We start from the raw sequence: 22,841 nt of genomic DNA, 5'->3' as shown, positions 1-22,841 counted from the left end.
GACATGTGGATGTCCTCCTTGTTGCAGCTGTTCCCACATGGTTTAAAGCTAAGCCGTGTGAAACTTTGGCTTTGCGCTGCATAATAAAAGGCTTGTTAGTGCTGTCTGTGAGACCTGCTTGGTCTCTTTCCGAACGGAGCAGTGAAAATGTATTCCTATACAGTTTCTAAAGCAGGATTTCTGGGTGACGATAGGGCGTACTTCACCCTTTGTGCCCATTTTTAATAGGAGAACAGAATACATATGTGAGCCCTGTAAGGTATTTCCCCTTAGGGGATGGGACCACTCTGGAAAGAGCATCTGTGTGCTTGCAGGCAGAAGGTTCCAAGCTCCCTCCCTGGGAGCATCTCCAGATAGGGTTGAGAGATACTCCTGCCTACAACCTTGGAGAATCCGCTTCTCTTATGTGCTGGTCTTTCTTTGTGGAGCCTGTAGTGTAGGAAACACCCTATTCTTTCCCTTTTCATAGTAATTTTCATAAGCTACTCAGTGGTGCATCTGCGTACCTGAGGCTGGGCCCCCAATGCTACCTGCTTACCTTGGATCAAGGCGACAGATCTTGCCACCTCGCGGAAGTCCCCATAATCTGCTGTGCCCATATGAATCTCCCTGGCTCTTAACATCACCGCTGCAAGCCCTGCCCTATACCTATCATTATTTCAAACTCCTGTGGCAATAACCAAAGAAGGGGCTTTCTCGGTGGTGGCCCCATGCATCTGTGAGACTCTTCCTTGGGAAGATCTGCAAAGCTGAGCCTCCACTGAAACTAAGTCTAAGGGCAGTTGCCTTTCACCCTCTTTTTTCGAGCTGCTGGCTTTAAAATCTTCCTCTTGGCTTTTAGGCTGAGTATTTGGAATGGCAGAAATAGTGGTTTCTGCCCCACTTTGCTTTGAAGGTGGGGAAAAGGTCAAGGTGAAAAGATGGGATATCCATTTATCCAGTAATGAACATGCATTTGTATTGTGCATTTTGATAGTGCCCGATATATAAAACATGTTCCAGAAGCTTTATCATTTATTTATTTATTTTCATTTTTGACATCCAAACAGTTTAATTTGTTCAAATTGTTCAATAAATAATTTATTTAATAATTTATAATTTTTTTAAAAAAACAAACAAACCCAACAACATTAAACCCGTTGGAGCAGGAAGATAAAGATAACGTTGAAACTTAAAACAGTTTGAAACTAAGAACCAAACGCCTGATCATGTGTTCATTTTTTTTTTCTGTTATAAAGACCCAGAGTCGGGGAGGCCCTACTTTTTAAGGGAGAGCCATTCCCCCCACCCACAATAAAATAAATATCAGATAAATAATAATAATAAACAAATAAAGGCAGAAACCCGTGGCCACGTAAAAACAGGCGTCCCGACGTGCCAACTTTTGCGGGTCTCGCTATACTGGGCTGGGCGCCGTATTCGAGCAAGGCTGTTTGCGGAGATGGCGCATGCGCACACGGTCCCCTAGCGGCGCCTGGGCTTGTCTCTATGGTTGAACGAAGACAGGAGAGGTGGTGGGCGTGGCCACCTGGCGAGGGGGGCGTGACCGGGGAGGGGCGCGCGGACAGGCGTCCTTTCGCCCCGCCACTTCGCCTCTCCGCGGCCTCCCGTCCCCGCCCGTAGCCCGGAAGCGGAAGTGGCCTCCCTAAGAACGGAGGGTTCGCTTCCGGGCGCTGCTGGCGGTGGGGCTGCTGGGGGTCAGGGAAACGGCGCCGGCGCCGGGGGGAAGGTGGCACTCGGGCCCGGCCGAGCTCCCTCCGGCGGACCCGCCATGTGAGGAGAACACCCGACGCCCCCTCAGGTGAGGTGGGTGGGGAAGGGGAGGGGGCGGGGGCGAAGTGCGCATGCGCGCTTGAGTCTTCCCCCTTTCTCCAGGATTGGGGTATCCCAAAGACATGGGGGAGGGGTAGCTGCTCTCTCTGTTTCCTGGCCAGGCTGGAGGGGAGCCCTTGCTTGGAGGCGGGGAGAGAAAAGGGGTTGGGGTGGCGTGGGGTGATATTTAATTTATACTTAATTTAATTTCATGGTTAACTGTTGAGAGAAACTTCCAGAGAGGGGAGCAGTGAAAGCATCTAATCTCCCCACCCCGCCCCATTGATTGTGGTAGTAGCTCTTGTGGGCTAGGAGAGGAGAGCTGGACTTTGTGGTAGCCAGAATGACTTGTCCCCCTACCTAAGCAGGGACTGTCCTGGTTCGCATTTGAATGGGAGACTACATGTGTGAGCACTGTAAGATCTTCCCCTCAGGGGATGGAGCCGCTCTGCGAAGAGCATCTAGGTCCCAAGTATCTTCCCTGGCAGCATCTCCAAGAGAGGGCTGAGAGAGACTCCTGCCTGCAACCTGGGAGAAGCCGCTGCCAGTCTGTGTAGATGGACCAAGGGTCTGACTCAGTATATGGCAGCTGCCTATGTTCCCATTGCCTCCCTGAGGGGGTTGTGCCTTTTCTAAGCCCCACAGTTTGTTTTGGGGAAACTGGGGTGCCTCTGCTTGTTCTATGTCTCTGTGCTGCACCTGTCCATGCAGCTTTTCCAGGCATGACGAGTTCATGCAGGCCCCTGCCCCCACGGAGCTTGCAATCCAGATTTCAGCTCCGGGAGAGAAAGCCATAGGGGTATGAAGCGTCAGTGGACGGACATGAACCTGCAGTTGTGCCATATGAAGGTTTTTGTTTCGGCTGAGGAACATGCTCGCTGAAACTTTGTGTGATGTATGCTGGAAGGGAAATAATATGGAATGGAATAAATGCTGGAAGAGAAATAAGATAGCTCTTTGTCCCCAAAGGGCTCACAGTCTATAAAAAGAAACATAAGATAGACACCAGCAACAGCCACTGGAGGGATGCTGTGCTGGGGATGGATAGGGCCAGTTGCTCTCCTGCTGCTCAATAAAGAGAATTGCAAGGTGCCTCTTTGCCCAGGTAGCAGGGATCTAATTTATCTCAGTAATGTCTACACCAGGGCTTCCCAACCTGTGGTACTCCAGATGTTGCTGAACTACAACTCCCATCATCCCTAGCTACAATTTATTATGGCAGGGGATGATGGGAGTTGTAGTTCAGCCACATCTGGAGTTCCACAGGTTGGGAAGCCATGGTCTACACTGACTGGCAGCAGCTCTCTAAGGTTTCAGGCTGGGTTTTCTCCCAGCCCTGCTGGGAGATGCTTCCAAGGAGGGAACCTGGGACCTTCTGCATGCCAAGTAGATGCTCCCTTACTGAGCTTCAGGATGTGTAGGAGATGGAGACGAGCTGGTGCTGCACGACCCAAACCTGCTAAAACCGAGGAGGAAGGGGATATGGGGCGAATGGTCATTTCTTGAAGATTCTTTTCCGAGGGAAGAGAGCACCGTGGTTAAGAAGTAGAACTCATAGTCGGCAGGTAAAGCTGCAGGTTCAGTCCCTGGCATCTCCAGATAAGGACTCTGGGTAGCAGAACTGACACCTTGGAAGCTGCTGCTAGAATAAATAAAGCCTGTGCGCAAGAACCATCTAATGGCGATCTAGGAAGGTGCTGAAAGGCTTCCTCTCACACTGCGCGGGAGGAGGCAATGGCCAACCCCTCCTGTATTCTACCAAAGACAACCACAGGGCTCTGTGGGCGCCAGGAGTCAACACCGACTTGACGGCACAAGTGGTCTGAATATTGATAGGGAAATATGCTTTGGGGTGGGTGGTCTTTGTGACTTGGCAGAAAGGGACACATTTTTTGTCAGTGTCCAACTCTATAGCTGCTGGGAGGACTGGGACCTTACACAGATTTGGTTCTTTTCAAAGTAGTAGTAGTAAAAGCTGAGGCCTTGCCAAATCTCCTTTGGCTCTCGTGGCCAACCCCAGAATCTAGAAAGGATGCGTGGCAAAATTACTGGACTTCATGACGGAGGCTAAATGGGCTTCTGTTTATCCCCTTCCCAAGTGACATCGAAGAGAAATAGGGCTGCCTGTCACCAATGAAGGCTTTATGAGGTGACTATCTCTGAATATCTCAGTCTAGGCGCCAGTGGCTTGCTGGGATTTGTCAAGCCCTGTTCTGTTCAAGTCCTCCTCTCCTCCTGCAGCTAGTACGTGGCTAGGAAGCCTAGTTAGGCTTGTCCTTGTATGTACAAGACTCTGTCTTGTTGCTCTTGGCTTCCTTACCCGGTTGGGTGAAGGGTGCGTTTATGGCTCAGCTTTGCTTCTGTGCTTGTAAAACCCTTTTCTGCTCAGTAAATGTATGAAAGGGTTTGGCGGTGGGTTATTTCTTGCAGGCACATGGTAAACTGTAAGTCCTGGGATGGAGCCCGCTGGGTGAAGGAGGACGGAGCAGGAAAGGCAGCAGTGCAATTAATTGTGCTCCCGCGGCTACTGGCCTGGGAGACCTCTGTCCTAAATCCATACCTGCATCGCGTGCTACCCTCCTTGCTAAAACACGGAGCCTGTGATTTCACTTTGTGTACTTAGTGTAATTCTGGCCTGTCAGGTGGGAAGGCTGCTGGGTTTACAGGGGGGAAACCCAAACCCTTCAGTTATAAATAACACACCTTTGAGTATAGGCCTGCGGGTTATTTTCACGATGTGCCCTGAAGACTGTGTTCTTCATTTGTATAGAAAGCCAGAGTTTTCTGTGCTTGCTTCTGGAATGCATGGCTTGCAGTGTTTGCTATGAATATATATATATTTATGGCTGAGGTCTTCCTTGGGTCATAACATTTAATTATTAAGATCACCTGAGGAGTTTCGGTTGTGGTTGCCAGCAGTGTTCCCTCTATGGCATGCACATGTGCGCGCGCTCACAAGTTTTTGGATGTCCGCTCAGTAAATTTTAGATCCCGCTCAGGTTGAATCAGGAATGCCCCATTCTGAATGTAGGTGCGCACACACTGCCTTGATACTGTTGCCCAGAACGGCACTCACACAGATGAAAAAATTTAGAGAGAATACTGGTTGCCACCGGCTCAGTTGGTGGCGACAAGAAACCGGGCCTTTTCTAGAGTTCCTCCGGGACTTTAGGATGCTCTTCCTAACCAAATGAGACACTCCCCTTCTCTGGATGTTTTTAAGAAGGTACTGAACCTATACCTGTTTAGTCAGGCTTTGAGTTTCTAGTTTTAAAAGTCTTTAATCTGTACTTTAAACGGTTTTAATTGTGTTAATGTTTCAGTTGTGTGTGTATTGTGAACTGCCCAGGGACTTGCGTATGGGATGATATAAACGTGTTAAAATAATAAATAATGGTGTAGGCTGTGATCTGAAGAACTGGTGCATCCACAGCAGGGTTCTGTCAAGTCAGTTCGGTTTGATGTCTGCCCTGCTGCGGTTCCCACTGCTGAAGAGACAAGCTGCTGCATAAGCTGAAAAATATCCACCACGGCAGGGTGATGTGTCTGGATTTCTGTTTCTGTATCCCTTTTTAGTTTGTGGTAGCCTGGCAAAATAGACCCTTATGGACTTAACTGCATGCTTGCCTGCACATTCCTGTGTTAGTAATTTGTGGCATGCTGTAGGTTTGACAGGAGGAAAAGAAATTCTTCCCATTTATCCAGGTTTTCCCTCTGCTTGGTCACGGAGTTATTTTGACTCGCCGCTGGCGACTAGGCAAGTGGCTGTTTGCAGATGTGGTCTGTGGCTTCTCTGTGCTCAGACCCAGAAGGGTCTGAACGTATGGCACGAAATGCCTCAAAATAAGGGGTTGGGGGGGGGGGAATTTAGAAAGTCAATTCATGGGTCTGGGGTGAATTTCTGTGGGCTTAATGTCTACTTTCTGATGCAAGTGCTTGATAAGCAAAAGAGGTAATTTTCTGTGAAGCGAATGAAAACATGGATTCTTTATCTCCCTTTGCTGAAATGGAGGACAGTGCGGAGAGAGTTGCCTCTTTTATATCCCATTCCGAGCAAATTACAAAGTGAAGGGAGCCAATTATTTTTCTTCTAATTATCTGGTTTGCAAGGCGAGGTGCCTATAACTAGTTCAACCCTCAAGAGGGAGACACTTTCACTGGCGGTTAACTCATTGTTGGCGAATAATCCGCTTATGCACAGCTTCTGTTACCAGGATCCAGACTATTCATGTCTGCTGTAGACTACTACTAGGGTAGGGGTGGGTAAACATGGCCCTCCAGCTGTTTTTGATCTATTGTTTTTGAACATTGTGGCTAGGGGTGATGGGGGGAGTTTTCAAGAACAGCTGGAGGGGCACAGTTGCCCACCCCTGTACTAGGAAATCATTCCTTACTCCAGACCTCGGCAAATTTTCTTTGGATCCAAGAGCCAAACAATGACATAGGAAGCTGCCATATACTGAGTCAGACCATTGGTCTATCTAGCTCATTATTGTCTACACAGACTGGCAGCGGCTTCTTCAAGGTTTCAGGCAGGAGTCTCTCAGCCCAATCCTGGAGATTCTGCCAGGGAGGGAACTTGGAGCCTTTTGCTCTTCCCAGAGCAGCTCCATCCCAAGAGGGGGAAATCTTCCAATGTTTACACATCAAGTCTCCCATTCAAGTGCAATCAGGGCGAACCCTGCTTAGCTAAGGGGACAAGTCATGCTTGCTACCACAAGACCAGCTCTCCTCTTCTGAGAAGAGCCAGCGTGGTGTAGTGGTTAGAGTGCTGGACTAGGACTGGGGAGACCCGAGTTCAAATCCCCATTCAGCCATGAGACTAGCTGGGTGACTCTGGGCCAGTCACTTCTCTCTCAGCCTAACCTACTTCACAGGGTTATGGTGAGGAGAAACCTAAGTATGTAGTACACTGCTCTGGGCTCCTTGGAGGAAGGTTCTAGTCTAGGTTCTAGTCTAGGTGCCATGGTTAAATCTCTAGGTAGGGGTGTGCACGGAACTGGTGGGGGGGGTCGCTTTAAGGTGCAGGGAGGGTGTAATATGTTACAGAGCTTTATAAGTTTGGGTCTTTTGGAAGACGGGAACTGCCTGTACAGTGCTCTGTCCATACTGTGCTAACAGAGCTGATCTGCTTCCAAGCCATCTCTTCCGGAGCGTAGGACTTGCAGACATTGCAGCGCTATTATACAATTGGCCTAAGCTGCTAGTCCTCTTGGCGTAAGATGCCAGCTCTTTTAAAACGGTGTTCTCGGTGTTGCAAGTTACAAACGTAGTGGGTATAATTTGAGATTTAATCCATTTGAATATGCATCCTCGTCCTTCAGTGTTCGTCTGTCCCCTGATTCACAGTTCTGTTTCTGGGATTCTGAAGAGATGGTTTATGGGATGCTGCCTGCACATTTTCAGCAGTATCGGGGACAGTGTTGCTTGGAACAGGGATTCCTAGTTGCTCTTGACTGCAGCTCCTATCATCCCCAGCTCCAGTGGCCTTTGGGTGGGGATGATGGGAATTGTAGTCAACAACATCTGGGACTCCCTGTTAGAGGGAACAGTGGTCAAGGGGCTCAGATAGTGGTGCTCTTGAACCCTTCCTGGCTCTCATTGGATCCTTATTTATCACAGTGTCCCCTACCACATCAAATAATTTCGGTCCTCCATAGAGAACCTGCCTATATTCATGCAAAACGGGCAGATGATTTTCTTGGCTTGTTCTTACTATGCAATTTGCATTTCTAAGGCCCTACTGTGGAATTCCCTGGTGTGGGTTTTGGATCTCTCCCCACCCACCCACACCCCTCTTCATAACGGCCATTTCAATACACAAATTCAGCGTTTTTGCTGTAGCTGCGAATACAAATAATTTCGGTTTGAACGCATTCACTGTGAAACTGTGATATACCTTTGGGGATGGTGTACTCGCTGCCTCGAATTCCTAGGCAACCAGATGGCTCCGATACCACACAGCTCTGAGTGGGGACAATAGTTAATATGCAAGATGGTGCATATGTGTTCGTCTTCTAAATCTATTTCACTTGCCTCTGCATCTCTCTGTTGTCGTCGTCTCCCTACATTTTTAACTGTGTTTGTGTAATTTGCTTTTGTCTGCAGTATAGACTTTGGCTCTTCAAAAAAAACCCACACCAGGACATTAGCAATGCCTTCTCTGTTGAAAAACAACCCCCAGTGCCCTCCGTGTACTTTCTTCTTGCCAGATTGAAAATGCTGTTTTGCTCTTTCCTGAGCAGACCCAGCTTAGATCCAAACAATTGATTTTCCCCATTCGCAAGCATGGAATATTGGAAGCTGTTTATTAGCAGTAAAAATAGGCTTTCTAATATCTTTCCTGCTCCCCCGTCACCAAACTGCGGCGGAAAAGAGGCTTCTGAGACCCATTTAATTCATTTGACACGACGGCAGCGCTTCACTTATTTTGGTAATCTTTTATTTTGCCTTTTGCTGTAATTTTTAATCCTTCTGCAATGGAATTGAAAAGAACAGCCTTTTGTCTTTCCCAGCCCCAAATATCGGAGGCCAAGTGAAGCAGGAAGCAATGTAGGTGCAGTTACTGTGCCAGGAAAGAGAATGCCGGAGCAGTCTTCCCTCTAACAGGAATTCCCAGATGTTGATTGCAACTCCCATAATCCCCAGCCAAAGCCCATTGCAGCTGGGGATGCTGGGAGTTGTAGTCAACAACACCTGGGAATCCCTGGCAGAGGGAACACTGTGTAGGAGCTCTGACTTTTCATTTTGGGAGCCTTAGTTTCCATACATAGGAAGCTGCCATATACTGAGTCAGAAGGTTGCAGGCATGAATCTCTCTCAGCCCTATCCTGGAGATGCTGTATGCTGTATGCTTTGGTAGTTTGTTGGTTCAATAAAAAAATCTTGTCCTAAAAAAACTCTTGTCCTGTCTTGGAGATGCTGCCAGGGAGGGAACTTGGGACCTAGATGCTCTTCCCAGAGCAGCTCCATCTCCTCAGGGGAAATACCTTACAGTGCTCACACCCGTCGTCTCCCATTCAAATGCAAACCAGGGCAGACCCTGCTTTGCAAAGGGGACAAGTCCTCCAGTGACTGTTGCTGCTGGCCTCTTATTTTGTTTCTTTTTAGATTGTGAGCCCTTTGGGGACAGGGATCCATCTTATTTACATATTATTTCTCTATGTAAACCGCTTTGGAAACATTTGTTGAAAAGCGGTATATAAATATTTGTTGTTGTTGTTGTTGCTACCACCAGACCAGCTCTCCTTGATAGGATGGCTTTTTGCATTGCATGCGTTTTCGAAGCTCGTTTGCTTCTCTCCGTGTTCCTTTCTGTTCTACCCGTTAGGCTGGTACTCGTGACCAAAACTAGGCATGTTCATCCGGGCTCCAAGCCCTGTGCGTGCTCCCGTGAAACGGCCGCGTGTCGGCAAAAATTGAGGTAGGAGTGGGGAGTGACTGTGTGCTCGTCTCGATCCGGGAAGGATGGCATTGGGCGTGCTTTTCCTCACCACTGATATGATGTCGGTTCAATGATGACCGTTGGCTGCTGCTGTCCTACTCAGATCGCGGCTCATGCACGATCACTTCTCCCTGCCATGACCTCAATTTTTGCTGGCATGTAGCTTGGGGCCTGGCTGGACACTCTTCTCCAGCCTTTGGCCTTGAGAGTGGGCCCTTTGTCTATGAATCCCAGATTGGCACATGTGGATATCCCTGTCCCAATACTGGTTGGACCGACCCTGATCAGTGTTGGAGATGGAACTAAATCAAGGCCCTCCAGACGGTTTTTCTGGGCTGGATACCTGTACAGCTAGCAAACCAAATGTGGCCTATCAGCCATGTCTAGCATCTCTCAAGGGCTCGATAAACCACCTGTGTGTGCTGCCCACCTGTGACAGCAAAAACAGGGGGCGGGCAACTTTGAACACCCAGAATGCCATGGTATGTAGCTGGGGGTCTGTATCTGCCTTTGTGCAGGCCTGTAGTGTAGTGTGGTCTGCTCAGGAACGTAGGAAGCTGCCTTATACCAAGTCAGACCACTGGTCCATCTAGCTCAGTATTGTTCACACTGACTGGCAGCAGCTCTCTGACATTTTAGGCAGGAGTCTCCCCCAGCCCTAAATGGAGAAGCTGCCAGGGATTGGGCTAGGGAGCTTCTGTATGCAAGCAGATGCTCTTCCACTAAGCTATGGTCCCATTCCTGTAGGGGCATATCTTCCAGCAGAAATTGCTCATGGGTAGTCTCTTATCCAAATGCAAACCAAGGTGGACCCTGCGGACATCCAAAAACTTGTGAGTGCGCGCATGTGTGCACTCCTTAGAAGGAACACTGCTTGGGATCAACAGTCCCACTTAAAGCATTCTTTCAGACTATATTCTCCAGAACCATTTCTTAGTTCTGCACTCTGAATATTTTCTGCGTATTTCTTAAGGACTTAATGGCTTAAAGGCCAGGCTTGAACAGGGCCAGTTGCTCCGTATAAAAAGAGTCACCGCTTGGAATGGAGCTCTTTGCCCAACTAGCAGGGGTACCTACGATAGGTCGCTCATCTCAGTACCGCTGCATGCCACACTATACGAGCCACATTCTGTATTATTTGGAAGCCGTTTACCTTGTCAGATGCAAATATGAGAGATTCACCACTTGTAAAACTCATGCTCGCTCCCCCTGGTATTTTTGGTCCTCATCAACTTGCAGATTGTATGCAGTGTAAGTTTGAAACTGGCAATCATCCGCTTGCCGTCACGGAAGCAGCCCTGTGGATCTCTTTGTCCTGATCTGTCAACCTTTTGTGCCTCTTGCAGGTCACCCTTGGCACCAGAAGACATGGACAGCAGCAGCTTCATCCAGTTTGACGTTCCCGAGTACAGCAGCACCGTCCTGAGCCAGCTGAACGAGCTCCGACTTCAGGGCAAGCTCTGCGATATCATTGTCCATATTCAGGGCCAGCCGTTCCGAGCTCACAAAGCGGTGCTTGCCGCCAGCTCTCCGTATTTCCGCGACCATTCGGCGTTAAGCACCATGAGCGGCCTGTCGATATCGGTTATCAAAAACCCCAGCGTCTTTGAGCAGCTGCTTTCTTTTTGTTACACTGGAAGGATGTCCCTGCAACTGAAGGATGTTGTCAGTTTCCTAACCGCAGCTAGCTTCCTACAGATGCAGTGCGTCATCGATAAATGCACACAGATCCTCGAAAGCATCCACTCAAAGATCAGCGTCGGCGAAGTCGACTCCGTCACTGTCGGGGCCGAAGACGAGGCCGAAAACCACAACGGGGTTAAAGACAGCAGCTACTTTGCCAATCCGGTGGAAATCTCCCCTCCGTATTGCTCTCAAGTGCGGCAGTCGGCGTCGGGCGGCGATCTCAGAATGGAAACGGCGCCCATCAAGGCTCTACATAACCGCTTGCAAGAAGAAGGGCACTCCGACCGCGGAAGTAGTGGCAGCGTTTCAGAATACGAGGTTCAGATTGAAGGCGACCCAGACCAAGGGGATTTGATCGTGCAAGAGAGCCAGGCTGCTGAGGTGAAAGTTAAAATGGAAAAATCGGACCGGCCGAGTTGTTCGGATAGCTCATCGCTGGGCGACGACGGATACCACACGGAAATGGTGGATGGGGAACAAGTGGTGGCAGTTAACGTGGGCTCCTATAGTTCCATATTGCAGAATGCTTACTCGTACTCCCATGGGGCGTCCCAGCCGGCACCAGAAACCTTTGGCAGCCTGAGAAATTCGAGCTCCTCCAGGTCTTTGCTGGGCTCGTTCCGAGGCCGCGGGCATCAAAAACGGGTATCGACGAGCCGCTTGCATAGCGATGTCCCGGGCCTGGCGCCGGGAGCCGACAGTGAATCGGCAGCGAATCATCCGGGATACGAAAGCAGCCCTAGGGAAAGGAATTCTAGAGGTCACTGGTATGCGTACAGTGAGAGGTTGATCTGCATATACTGTGGGAAGTCTTTCAATCAGAAAGGGAGTCTGGACAGGCACATGAGATTGCACATGGGCATCACCCCTTTCGTGTGCAAGTACTGCGGGAAGAAGTACACCCGCAAGGACCAACTTGAATACCACATCCGCGGCCACACCGACGACAAGCCTTTCCGTTGCGAGGTCTGTGGGAAATGCTTCCCTTTCCAAGGGACTCTGAACCAGCACCTGCGGAAGAATCACCCGGGCGTGGCAGAAGTGAGGAGCAGAGTCGAGTCTCCGGAAAGAACAGACGCCTACATGGAACAGCGAGACGACGACGCGTCGGCCTCGGAAACGCTGGATTACAGCATGGACGTGCACACCTCAGATTAAAATGCCCCGTCGCTCTGTGCAACTTCAAGCACATCGGTCAATGCATTTCCTTCCCGTTTGATAAGTTTCACAGCCGAGATTTACAGTATTTTCATTTCCCTGCTACCTTGTGAGTCACGTTCTGGATAGAAGGCTACTGTTTTGCTCTCCGGTTGCTTTGGAGGAGGTCGGGCTAGCTTCATTCCTCAACACGTTGAAAGTATAAAGGGCAGAATCTTCTAAATGGCCATGAAAGATACTATAATCGGGTGGCTATTCCGGGGTGGTACACCGAGAGAGGGTTTGCCCTCCCCCGACATGCTTTGTGCCGCCCAGTCCTATGCATGTTTACTCAAAAGTAAGTCCCAGTGAGTGTGATAGGACTTACTCCCAGGTAGAATGCAAGGGTTGCAGCCTTAACCAAACAGAAGTTAGCTAGACCTCCCAGAGTCACATCTGTGGGTCATACTACATTGTGGGATTGGGTGGGTTCTTTTGATTTTGTTTGTGTGTGTGTTCTTTTTTTTTTTAATAACTATTTTGATAGCTTTGAATTTTATATAATATATATATATATTATATATAAACATATATAAAATGTTCACTTTTTCTCTTCTGGTTGGGGGTGAATGTAGAAGTATCTTTAAATGGAAAGAGGGGAAAAACCTCCCTCCCTCCCTCTCCACACCCCACCCAAGAGTTTTAACTCTGAATCCTCTCTTTAAGATTTTGCTGAGTTCTTCTGTGTTAGTTTTCCCAGGTTCAAATCTTGTGTCCAAAAGCGAGCAAAGCGTACCTTTATAAAATGGCTTTGCTATATCGCATACATAAACCAAATGCCATAAATGTATCTGCTTACGGTAGGGATTCTTTGGAATTTTTATTTTTTTGGTCTGGTGCATAAACTGGACGACCTGTGGTGCTGACAACCCTTTTTTATATAGAAGTGTCTCATCCTCTTAGACAACCCAAGAGTAGCATTGTGGTTTTAAATGTTTTGGTTTTTTTACTGTCTTCGGAATCTACCTTCATTTCGTACTGTAGAAGCATACCGGGTAAATTGGTCCTCTCTTAATTGCTCTGAATACGTGGCTGGTTGAATAGTAGGCTCAAAGGAAAGTTGCAGTTGATTCTGCAATGTTTAAAAACAGTGTTTTAGTAGATCTCTTCCAGAGAGCTGTCAGGTGTGCCGTAACTTCCTCCTTACCGTTTTTCAGGTGAAGCACTTGGTATTTTTACTTCTTTGTAGTGATACTGTATGGGAATTTTGAGCAATATATCCTATTGTATCGAGAGGCCTCTTTGGCCTCCCCGTAATTTCAGTATTTTTTCATAAAGAGCCAATAGCAAACATTACAAAAAATGTTAAAATCTTTTTGTATTCCCCTTCTCCTCCAGGTCTTTGATACCTTTTTAATGTGGTGCTAACTCCCCACCCACCCTTAGGTCAGTATAGCATTGAAAATGTGAACAACAGTAAAATCATGCAACTTCCTCTGCCTCAGACCTCAAAAATGTGAGCTGGAAAGCATGACTGCTTTGTGTTTGCTTTAAAATACAATCTACTAAGTAAACGCAAGGGCTCGGATCCAGAGAACAGGGAGTGGGAGGACAAAACGTGTTGATGTGGCCACGTGAACTCCTGTGAAAATGCTAGCAGAAGACTTCTTCCAGTGCAATGTCGTGACATATCAGTGGTTGTGTGGCAGTATGAGAAACATGGCGAATAAGGAAGGTACAGGCGATATGTAGAGCAATGCTGCACAGCTCTGATCCTCCAGCTGGTTTTGGACTACAGTTCCTGTCATCCGCTGCCACAGTGGCCAGTAGTCAGGGATGACGGGAGTAGGGGTGTGTATGGAGCATTTGATGCCAATCCGGTTCGCCTTGAACTGGGCCGGTTCGGTGGCTCGATCGCAAACCGAACTGGGGGTGGTTCGGTCTGTGACTGAACTGAACCCAGTTGGGATGAACCAGTTCGGTGAGTGAGATAGTTAAAGGGTGTGATCCTCCTGGCTCGGCTTCTGGCACTGCCGCCCCCCTGGCGCAGCCCCAGTGAGTGCGATGCCTCTTTGATCAAGCCACCTGTGTGGTGGTGGCTCAGTTCCAGCCTCCGTGAATGCACAGAGGCCATTTGCATAGCATCCGTGCATGTGCAGATGGCACTCAAGTGGCATATGTGGAGGTTGGAACCCCACTGCCAGGTGGGCGGTTTGCTAAAAGAGGCATCGCACACACTTGGGCTATGGGTTGCACTAGCAGCCGCACCTGTTGGGTAAAAGCCTTTACCTCTCTCTCTGGCCACCACAAAGCTTCCCAGGACCCCCACCCCTTGACTTGTAAAGGGGGATTGTCGCTGGATTCCCCTTTACAAGAATAGCTGCTCGAACCACCAAACCGATTCATTCAAACAGACCGAACCGGATGGTTGATTCGACCGAACTGGTTTGGCAGCACACAGTTTGAATTCGAACCGGACCGTGTTTTTTGGTTCGTGCACACCCCTAGATGGGAGTTGTAGTCCGACATCTGCAGGAGGGCTGAAGCTGTGCAGCCCTGATGTAGAGGTATAAAATAGGTAGCGTGCTAGACTCTAGTGGGGCGTTAGAAGGTCTTGGAAAGTGCAAGCCTCTGCACTATATTTTGCACAAACGGAAGAACTCTGGATTTGGGGCCACTTCCTCCACCCAACATCCTTCCGCAAAGTCAGAACTGGCCCCTCCGCCAGCAGAAGAGGCCTTCGGCTGGCGGAAGGGCACCTCTGGATCCAAGCCATAGATCTTGTGAATCATATATTTCCTTTCCTTTTTTTTTTTTTTTTTAGGTATAGGGTGACACTTTAAATATACTTAGGCTTGGCAGAATGAGATGCTTCTACCCAGGGAGGGGCTTCTACCCTGGCTGCCTTTCTTTGCAGTTTTCCTCCATCCCGCCATTTCTTCCCTGTACGCCCTGAACGACCACGACAGTTTGAGGGCTCCTCGGCTGGAAACAGAGGTATCGGGGCCGAAGCTGGCGGGCAGAGCCGGGCGAGGCGGAGGATGCAGGTGCCTGAGGAGAGCTGGGTTCAGAGGCCTCGTGTGTGCTTGGTGGGTCCATCTAGCTCAGGACTGTCTGCTTTGACTGGCAGCAGCTCCCCGCGGTTTCAGGCAGGAGCCTCTCTCCAGCCCGATGCTGCCAGGGAGTGAACCTGGGACCTTTCTGTATGCCAAGCAGATGCCCTGCCCCTGATCTAGGGCCTCGTCACCTAAGGAGAAATTCTTGCAGTTCTCCTATCCAAATGCAAACCAGGGCGGACCCTGCTTAGCAAAGGGAAATTCATGCTTGCTGCCGCAAGACTGGCTCTCCTCCCCAACACAGAAAGGAGCCTTGGGCAGGGGGCTTTGGAGTTCTCCAAGGCCCCAGATGTTTGTCTGCCGGAGCGCTAACATCACCTGCAAGACGCAGCCTGCTTTCCCCCAGTTACGCAGCTGGGACGCAGTTTTGGTAGACACAAAACTGAATGAAGAACCGAATGTTGCATATTTGCCAAATCAGGATCTTAAGAATGTGTGAGAGTGAAGTGTAGTGTGTGTGTGTTTGCGACTCAAGGGTATTTATTTGTATAGTTTAGATGTCTTGGCCTCTTTCTAAAAAGGAAATCTGAGCCTCTGCTTTAATTCCTGAACGATTTCTCTTAGCTTCCCACGACTGTTAGTTCTTTAAATCCAATACGTCGGTTACCAGATTCCATATCCTCCATCAAACTTCTCATTCTGCTGAGGCTACCTATATATTGTGTACATTCTGGATTTGAAACACTGTAAACACAGCTAGGAATATATTGAGCGGGGCTGATATAGCAACTGGAGCTTGGGGGAAATCAGTCTAAAGGATTGCATGAAGCGTTTCAGCTGGAGTGCAAGCAAATTCATGCTGAATTTCCTCTCCCTTTGACCAGTAATGGGGAAGAGGGACGTTTGCTGCCTTGCAGTGGTTTGTAGCATCTGCGGCTGGGTTTCGGAGTGTAACGGCAGGAGGAGAGATTTGTGCAGTATTTTTAGATAAAAGTCTTCATTACTACCAGGACCGTAAGATCTTTTTCGGAGGCCCTGTTAAAGCTGCCTAAGCGATTCTGTTCCCCAAAGGACGGAAACCTTTTGTTTCTGGGGCTGTGGCCCAAAGGGTTGTACATGGGGGACCTTGTGTGCGGTGGGGCCTCCCCAGCCCCGTCTCTCCCCACTGCAGTCCTTCACACTCCCCCAGAAGCCCCTTTTAAAGGTTGAGAGTCTCTCCAGAGAGGTGCCTATGGAGGCAGCTTGGGTGGAATTTGCAAATGCATAGGAAGCCGCCTTCTGCCGAGTCAGACCCTTGGTCCATCTAGCTCAGGATTGTCCACCCAGACTGGCAGCGGCTTCTCCAAGGTTACAGGCAGGAGTCTCTCCCAGCCCCATTTGGAGGTGCTGCCAGGGAGGGAACTTGGAGCCTTCTGCATGCAAGCAGGCAGGGGCTCATCCACTGAGCTATGGCCCCATCCTCTAAGGGGAATCTCTTCCTGTGCTCACGCCTAGTCTCCCATTCAGTTGCAAACCAGGGCAGACTCTGCTTAGCAAAGGGGATACGTCACACGTGCTACCACAAGACCAGCTCTCTTCCCCACCTCGCCATGTGCACAGGGAAGCAGTTTATCCCCCTTTCCAGCTTTTATATGTGCATGCAGGGAAGGTTTCGTCTCTGCACCTCTGTCACTTTTGAGCCAAACCCTTTTGCTAAAGTGATGAAGACCAAGAGTCCCAGCGTGCCAAGCTAACCTGGACCCTTCACCATGACCCTATGCTGTGGTGCCTTTTCTCCTTCAGCCATCGGGCTTCCTCCATCGGAGGGTAAGTCGAGGGAAGGGCTCTTAGCGCCGTGTTTCCCGACTCGTGCCCCCGTGTCGGTCTTAAAAGTGACGTGACATATAGGGTTTTTTCCTTTGCGACCAGAAGACCCGTTTCGAGCTGGTTTGAGTTTACCAAAGAGTGACTTATCCGAAATTTATCCATTGCGATGATTGTACAGGTTTCCGATTCAAAGCATAAGCGGCCAGACTGTTAAGAGCCTCGGAGGGGTTTATCTCCTGACAGCATCCTCATTCAAGAGATTTTTTTTTAAAAAAAAGTTCAGTGTATGGTCACTTTTAATCTGTGTTTTCTCCCTTCCTGCTGCCTCCCGGGGTTAAAAACGATCAAGCCATAATATAGTACTGTAAAACTCAAGAGTTCCACAGGATGTGCATGCCTGCTCTAGAATACAGGCTCCCAACCGTGGGGGCTCAGATGATGATGGACTACAAATCCCATCATTCCTAGGCCCCGTGGCCAAATGCCTTTGTGGCTGGGGGATGCTGGGACTTGTAGTCTAGCAACATCTGGCAACCCAAGATTGGGATTCCCTGCGCTAGAGGGCTGATCTGAAGAAAGTTAGCATGCGTCTCTTCTACGGACCCACATGCCATTTAAAAAGCCTATGGGCCAACTCACACAAGACCTTATTATAATTATTATTTTGTATCCCTGTCCTTGTAATGTGCATTTGCCTGGATAATGCAGTGTACTGATCTGTCAGTTGCAGATAAATGGTACAGCTGCAGATAAGGCCTGCCACGGAAAACGACAGTGCAGTCCGTCCCCTGTCCCCCCAAACAAGTCATCACGCATTGGGGTGGTGTGTTTTCCTGCTCCTATTGGCTTAGGCTTCTCCCACCCACCGTTGGGAGCTGTGCACGCTTCCAGTTCTCGGTCACATCACGTGCGAGTCAAAAACCAAGGTAGGAACCATGGGGTTGATCGTCTGCAAAGCGTCAGCTGGGTTGGGATGGTTATCCCTTCATCCTCATTCTAAAGCTACGACGAAATTTGGGCAGGGCACACTCATCCTACTAGTGTTCCCTCTAATCTTTGGGTGTGGAATGAGTTTTGTCCTGGGTGGCAATATCAAGGCAGTGTATGTGTGCGCGCACACACACATTCAGAGTGGAGGCCCTCCTGATTCAATCTGAGTGGGATCTACAATGAATTGAGGAGGCATCAAAGAAATTGTGAGCATGTGCACACCTTAGAGCAGGGATTCTCAGCGTTGGGTCCCCAGATGTTATTGGACTTCAACACCCATAATCCCCAACCAAAGGCCACTGGGGCTGGGGATTATGGGAGTTGAAGTCCAATAACATCTGGGGACCCAACGTTGAGAATCCCTGCCTTAGAGGAATCACTACATCCTGCCCAGCTGACGCTCAGCAGATGTTCACACTCTCTGGCTGCTTGTACTTTGTGTTTTACTCTCCTGAAACTGGATCGGGCGCTCGTCCTGTCCAGTTAACAGTACTGTGAACAAGCCTAATATTTCAGCCCAGAATAAGCTCCATAGCTGCCACAGCTGAGTCTTCCCTCTAACAGAAAATCCCAGCTGTTGTTGACTGCAACTCCCAGCATCCTCAGCCAAAGCCCACTGCAGCAAGGGATTCTGGGAGCTGGCGTCAACAACATCTGGGATTGCCTCTTACAGGGACCACTAGCATATGGTTGAAGGAATGGCTGCAGGATTTATCTGTGACTGGCCAGTGGGTTCCCCACCATTGTCCCTGTGCATGTGCAGAGGGCAAACTGTCTTGTGTGAAGGGGCCCTTGCTTGGCATTGTGCCCCAGAGTCTCTTGCGGATGTGATAAGACTCTGGCAGGCAGCAAGCTTCAAACCTGGCCGTGTGAACTAAACCATGCCTTCTCACATGATGGTACTCCCTTGCTGCAGGGCCTTATGTGTGTGCTTATGCGTTTGAAGTTCATATCTCATGTCCACAAAGGCTCCGACCATGCAGTGAATGATCTTTCGGGGAATTCTGCAAAGACTGTGCAGAACTGATTGCTGTACAGGCTTAGGTTAATACATTTCAGTTAGATTTCCGTTAAATGCCGAAGTTAAGAAACAGAAATATTGGGTGGAAACGTAAGAAACCATAAAGGCTGGTTCATAATTGAGTCTCTTTATTTACCATTTTTAGCTACATAGACAATGTGAAAAGAAATGCAGTGACGGTGTCCTTTTTTCCTTCTCTAGATGTTCTAACCTATTTACAAACTGTGAAAACGAAAGATTTTATACTTTTTTTTGCTAATGTTTGTGGGTTTAAGCAGCTGTTGATTTTTTCCTAACCGGCTTTATCTTCCATATGATTTCTATGGAAGTTGTAAATAGACTCAGAAAATAGCCTTGTAAATAAGTGGGGTTTTTTTGTTCTTAAAGCAACGGAGCGCCTCACGGTTGGTTCTGCATCCGAGTGTGAATGCTCTGCACGGCAGAGAGGATACTGTCTGTTCACTGTCTGGCAGAATTTACTGTAAGCCGAAACCGGAGGCTGCTCGTCTCGTGGGGAGATCTGTGGAGAACTTGGCCTGCCTACAATTCAGCCCTTTATGCACGTGCTTTGTGCCAAGAATCACGAGGTCTGAAATGTCTTGCTCATTTAATGTAGGATCAAACTGGCCCAGCACTTAATTCATTCAGCTCAACTTTGGCTCTCCTTGTTGGCCTACAACTCCCATAATCCCTGACTGCTGGCCACTGTGGCTGGGGGTGGTGGGAGCTGTAGTCCATCGACAGCCCTGGTTTAGGAACTGCGGTCTACAGGATTGCAGGATATACCTTTGGAGCAAATTTTCCCCCTCCCCGCAAACCATGGTTAAGGGATACATCTGCACCGGTGAACCGAGATGAATGCCCACCAGGTTTTTCTCTGAACCATCGTCAATGCCCACTTAATGGCGGTTGAGCAGGTTATTTGCTTCACGTAGCCATGGTTAAAGTGGGAGGGGAGAACCGGCTACACAAGCCACTTTCAGGGTCTCGGACATGGTTGAGAACCCCCAGGCCGGAATGGCACAGACAGGCCTCTGAAAGGCTGCCCATGGGCTGCATAAAGGGTTGAATTGTAGGCAGCACACCGGTCTCTGCAGGGCGAGAACTCCCGGCCTAAAGTGCAGGGACTGTCCCTTTTTAAGGTTCCCGGGCTAAATGACTGAATACGTACCAAAGTGGTCCTTTGGCATAACTCTTGTGTACAGGAAGATGAGTGGAAATTTCTAAACAAGGGCTGGGAAAAGATTGCTGTGATTGAGCTTTACCTTTACAAATATGTGTCTTTATTTGGAATAATTTCTATTAGTTCACTGTGACTTTTTTTTTTTTTTTTGGTGTGGTCATCATCTGAATGGGTTTCGTGTTGAAGCCGCCGAAAAGGGACTCAAATATGCAACACCTAATCTATTTTCTAAGGGAATTTTGCCCTTGAATGGTGCTTTTAGACTGGTCAGGGTTATTTATTAAATTTTTATATATTTTAAAGTATTTGGGAATTGTGTAAATCCTTTATAAATATAAATATATAAATATATATATATATAAATGGATATATATATATGAATCTATTTAGTTCATGAATTGTAAGCAACGTTAATACTCAGCAACTGAACCCAAAGTTCAGTGAAGTCATTCAGAATGTTTCACAGGCTGGTGGTCCTGCATCTCCCGTCGGTGGGTGCCACCCCTACAGGTTTTGATCCGGGCTCCCCGTCACGCTCAGCCGTCTCTGCCATGGCACGTTCACTCAGTTGGGCAAGTTTACATAACGATGCCACACGGGAGTCGAGTCTGGAAGGGTTCTCCTCCATCCTCACTCGGAGATGCCTGAGCCAAGTCTCGGTGATCGGGCTCTGGTTACTCCAGCCTCTGTAAATAGCTCCTTCTCCAAGCACAGCCCACAGCTCTCTTGCTGTTGGCGTGCAACCGTGGCTTTCAGACTGGGGGATCCCTGGGGTTCTTCGGAGGCTGGCTTGGGGGTGCCTCCATGAGAAGACGCTAGCTGTTCTGGGTGTTCCTCTTGCAGGATTCAGCCCCAGGGGTACGTAGCGGGTGTTTTAGGTGGCACGCGCTCTTCCCACATGGTGTCGGTGGGACCCACGGGCCTGGCCAGGGCCCTGTTTGAGCTGAAAGTGCCTCCTAGGACACGCCTCAATCCAGCACGCCAACTAGTGGACGTGTCCGTGTGGAAGGTACTCGGTGAAGTAGTCCATGATCCAGGCCAACAAATTGTGGCCATAGGTACCAGCTCAGGAGACGGATGCTCATAATGGTTTTTGGCAACATCTACCCCAGTGGTTCGCTGCCTGGGTCCCTCCAGATGTTGCTGAACTACAACTCGCTGCATCCCCAGCAATTGTGGATGCTGGGAGTTGTAGTTCAGGAACATGGGGAGGAACTCTGGTGGGAACCCCTGATCTGCCCCGTGGGAGATGGGGAAAAGGTGGAAACTTCTTGCACTTACAACTTTCTCTGTTTTCACCCCCTTCTTGATCCCTACCCCCAAATAATTAGGGTAAAATTGCAGTCACTTCTGCCCAGAGGAAAGGGTTAGGGCAGACCAGTTCCATTTCGGCTCTCCTGCAGATGTTGGCCTACAACTCCCTAATTTTTGTTACTGTTGTTGTTGTTCACTGCCTAGAGTCTTTGGAGGAGGTGGTATACAAGAAATTTTAATAAGATAAATTGATAAACTCCCATAATTCCTGGCTATTGGCTACTGTGGCTGGGGATTATGGGAGTTGTAGTCCAAAATGGCTGGGGGCCGGGGCTAAGTTGAGCAGGCCAGGCTTAGGGTAGCAATGGCTGAATTGTTTTTCTCTCTCCACGGAGTAATCTTTGGAGGAACTTTTCACAGCTTTTAAAACACGGTGGCAAATTTGACTGCTGGTCAGGACAATAAAAGCATGCTAAGACCCTGAAAGCGGAATGTCTTGAAATGCTAGTGCCTGTTTCCCACCTCTAGGGGTGGGGTAGACCTTGTCAAGAACCGCAATGTGCATTTGTGCCCCCAGATGGTACCGATCTCACACACACACACACACACACACACACACAGAGCCGGCTCTTGGACTAAAGCCGAAAAGCCACTGGCATCCTGGGAAGTTCCTCTTTGGACTCTGCTGAGGGCTTGTTTGTGCACCTTTCAGTTCGGTGGGGAACCTCGCGACTGAGTGCATTATGTAGCCACATTTGCTTTACCCGAAAACGGTGTTTCTTAAGTCAGACTTCTCTCGTTTATAGCTGCTTTTCCTCAGACGTATTCCGAACACTTGGAATGACTTACCTCAGTGTCAATACCTTGCAATATTAAACCGGTAACCTCACAAACTCCACACTTCATCACCATATGAAGTAAATGAAGCTAGCTAAAGCGGATGCTGTTAAAGCAACTAACTTGCCATTAAGGATTATTTTATAGCATGAGATATTTTAGGATATTTATTCGAATGATATTTTACTCTTGTACTCATCTTTTTGTTTTGTTTTTATAGATTTTTGTGACATGGATATTTCAGTGCTGCTTGCCTTTGTTACAATGGATTTCTCGGTTCTTGCTTGTACATGGCCTTTTTTATGGTATAAATAAAGTCAATGGGGATTGCTGTTTATAAATTAAAATGCTTCTGAAGCACAAATTCTGTCTCCGGAGTTTGTCTTTTAGAGGGCAGGGGAGTAGCAACGGGTTTCCGCTCCCCCAGCTTTGGCTAACACCAATGTTCTCTGTAGCAGGGAACCAAGAAACCCTGCTGGATCAGGCCCAAAGAGGCCTATCTCGTCCAGCCTCCTGTTTCCCACAGTGGCCCACCGGACACTTCCTTTTGTCAGTCCTAAATTTCCTGGCAGTCGGTTTCATGGGATGACCCCTGGTTCTAGTGTTGTGAGAGAG

General features: G+C 48.7%; 1 protein-coding gene across 1 annotated transcript; it reads left to right on the top strand.

The window, feature by feature from the left end:
• The first annotated feature begins 1,560 nt into the window (after window positions 1–1,560).
• On the top strand, window positions 1,561–22,590 carry ZBTB34 (zinc finger and BTB domain containing 34). Its single transcript, XM_053282569.1, has 3 exons — window positions 1,561–1,801; window positions 10,603–12,437; window positions 22,447–22,590. The coding sequence occupies exon 2, from the start codon at window positions 10,625–10,627 to the stop codon at window positions 12,098–12,100; it is 1,476 nt and encodes a 491-aa protein (XP_053138544.1). The 5' UTR covers window positions 1,561–1,801; window positions 10,603–10,624; the 3' UTR covers window positions 12,101–12,437; window positions 22,447–22,590.
• Window positions 22,591–22,841: the final 251 nt, after the last annotated feature.

Source organism: Hemicordylus capensis, chromosome 17 (genome assembly GCF_027244095.1).
Source record: "Hemicordylus capensis ecotype Gifberg chromosome 17, rHemCap1.1.pri, whole genome shotgun sequence".
Lineage (NCBI taxonomy): Eukaryota > Metazoa > Chordata > Lepidosauria > Squamata > Cordylidae > Hemicordylus > Hemicordylus capensis.
The sequence above is the reverse complement of the archived record's forward strand: the minus strand, read 5'-3'. Positions and strand labels throughout refer to the sequence as shown.

What these genes read in the sequence shown, in the direction of transcription:
- ZBTB34 (XM_053282569.1), top strand. Translation starts at nt 10,625, where the DNA reads ATGGACAGCAGCAGCTTCATCCAGTTTGACGTTCCCGAGTACAGCAGC.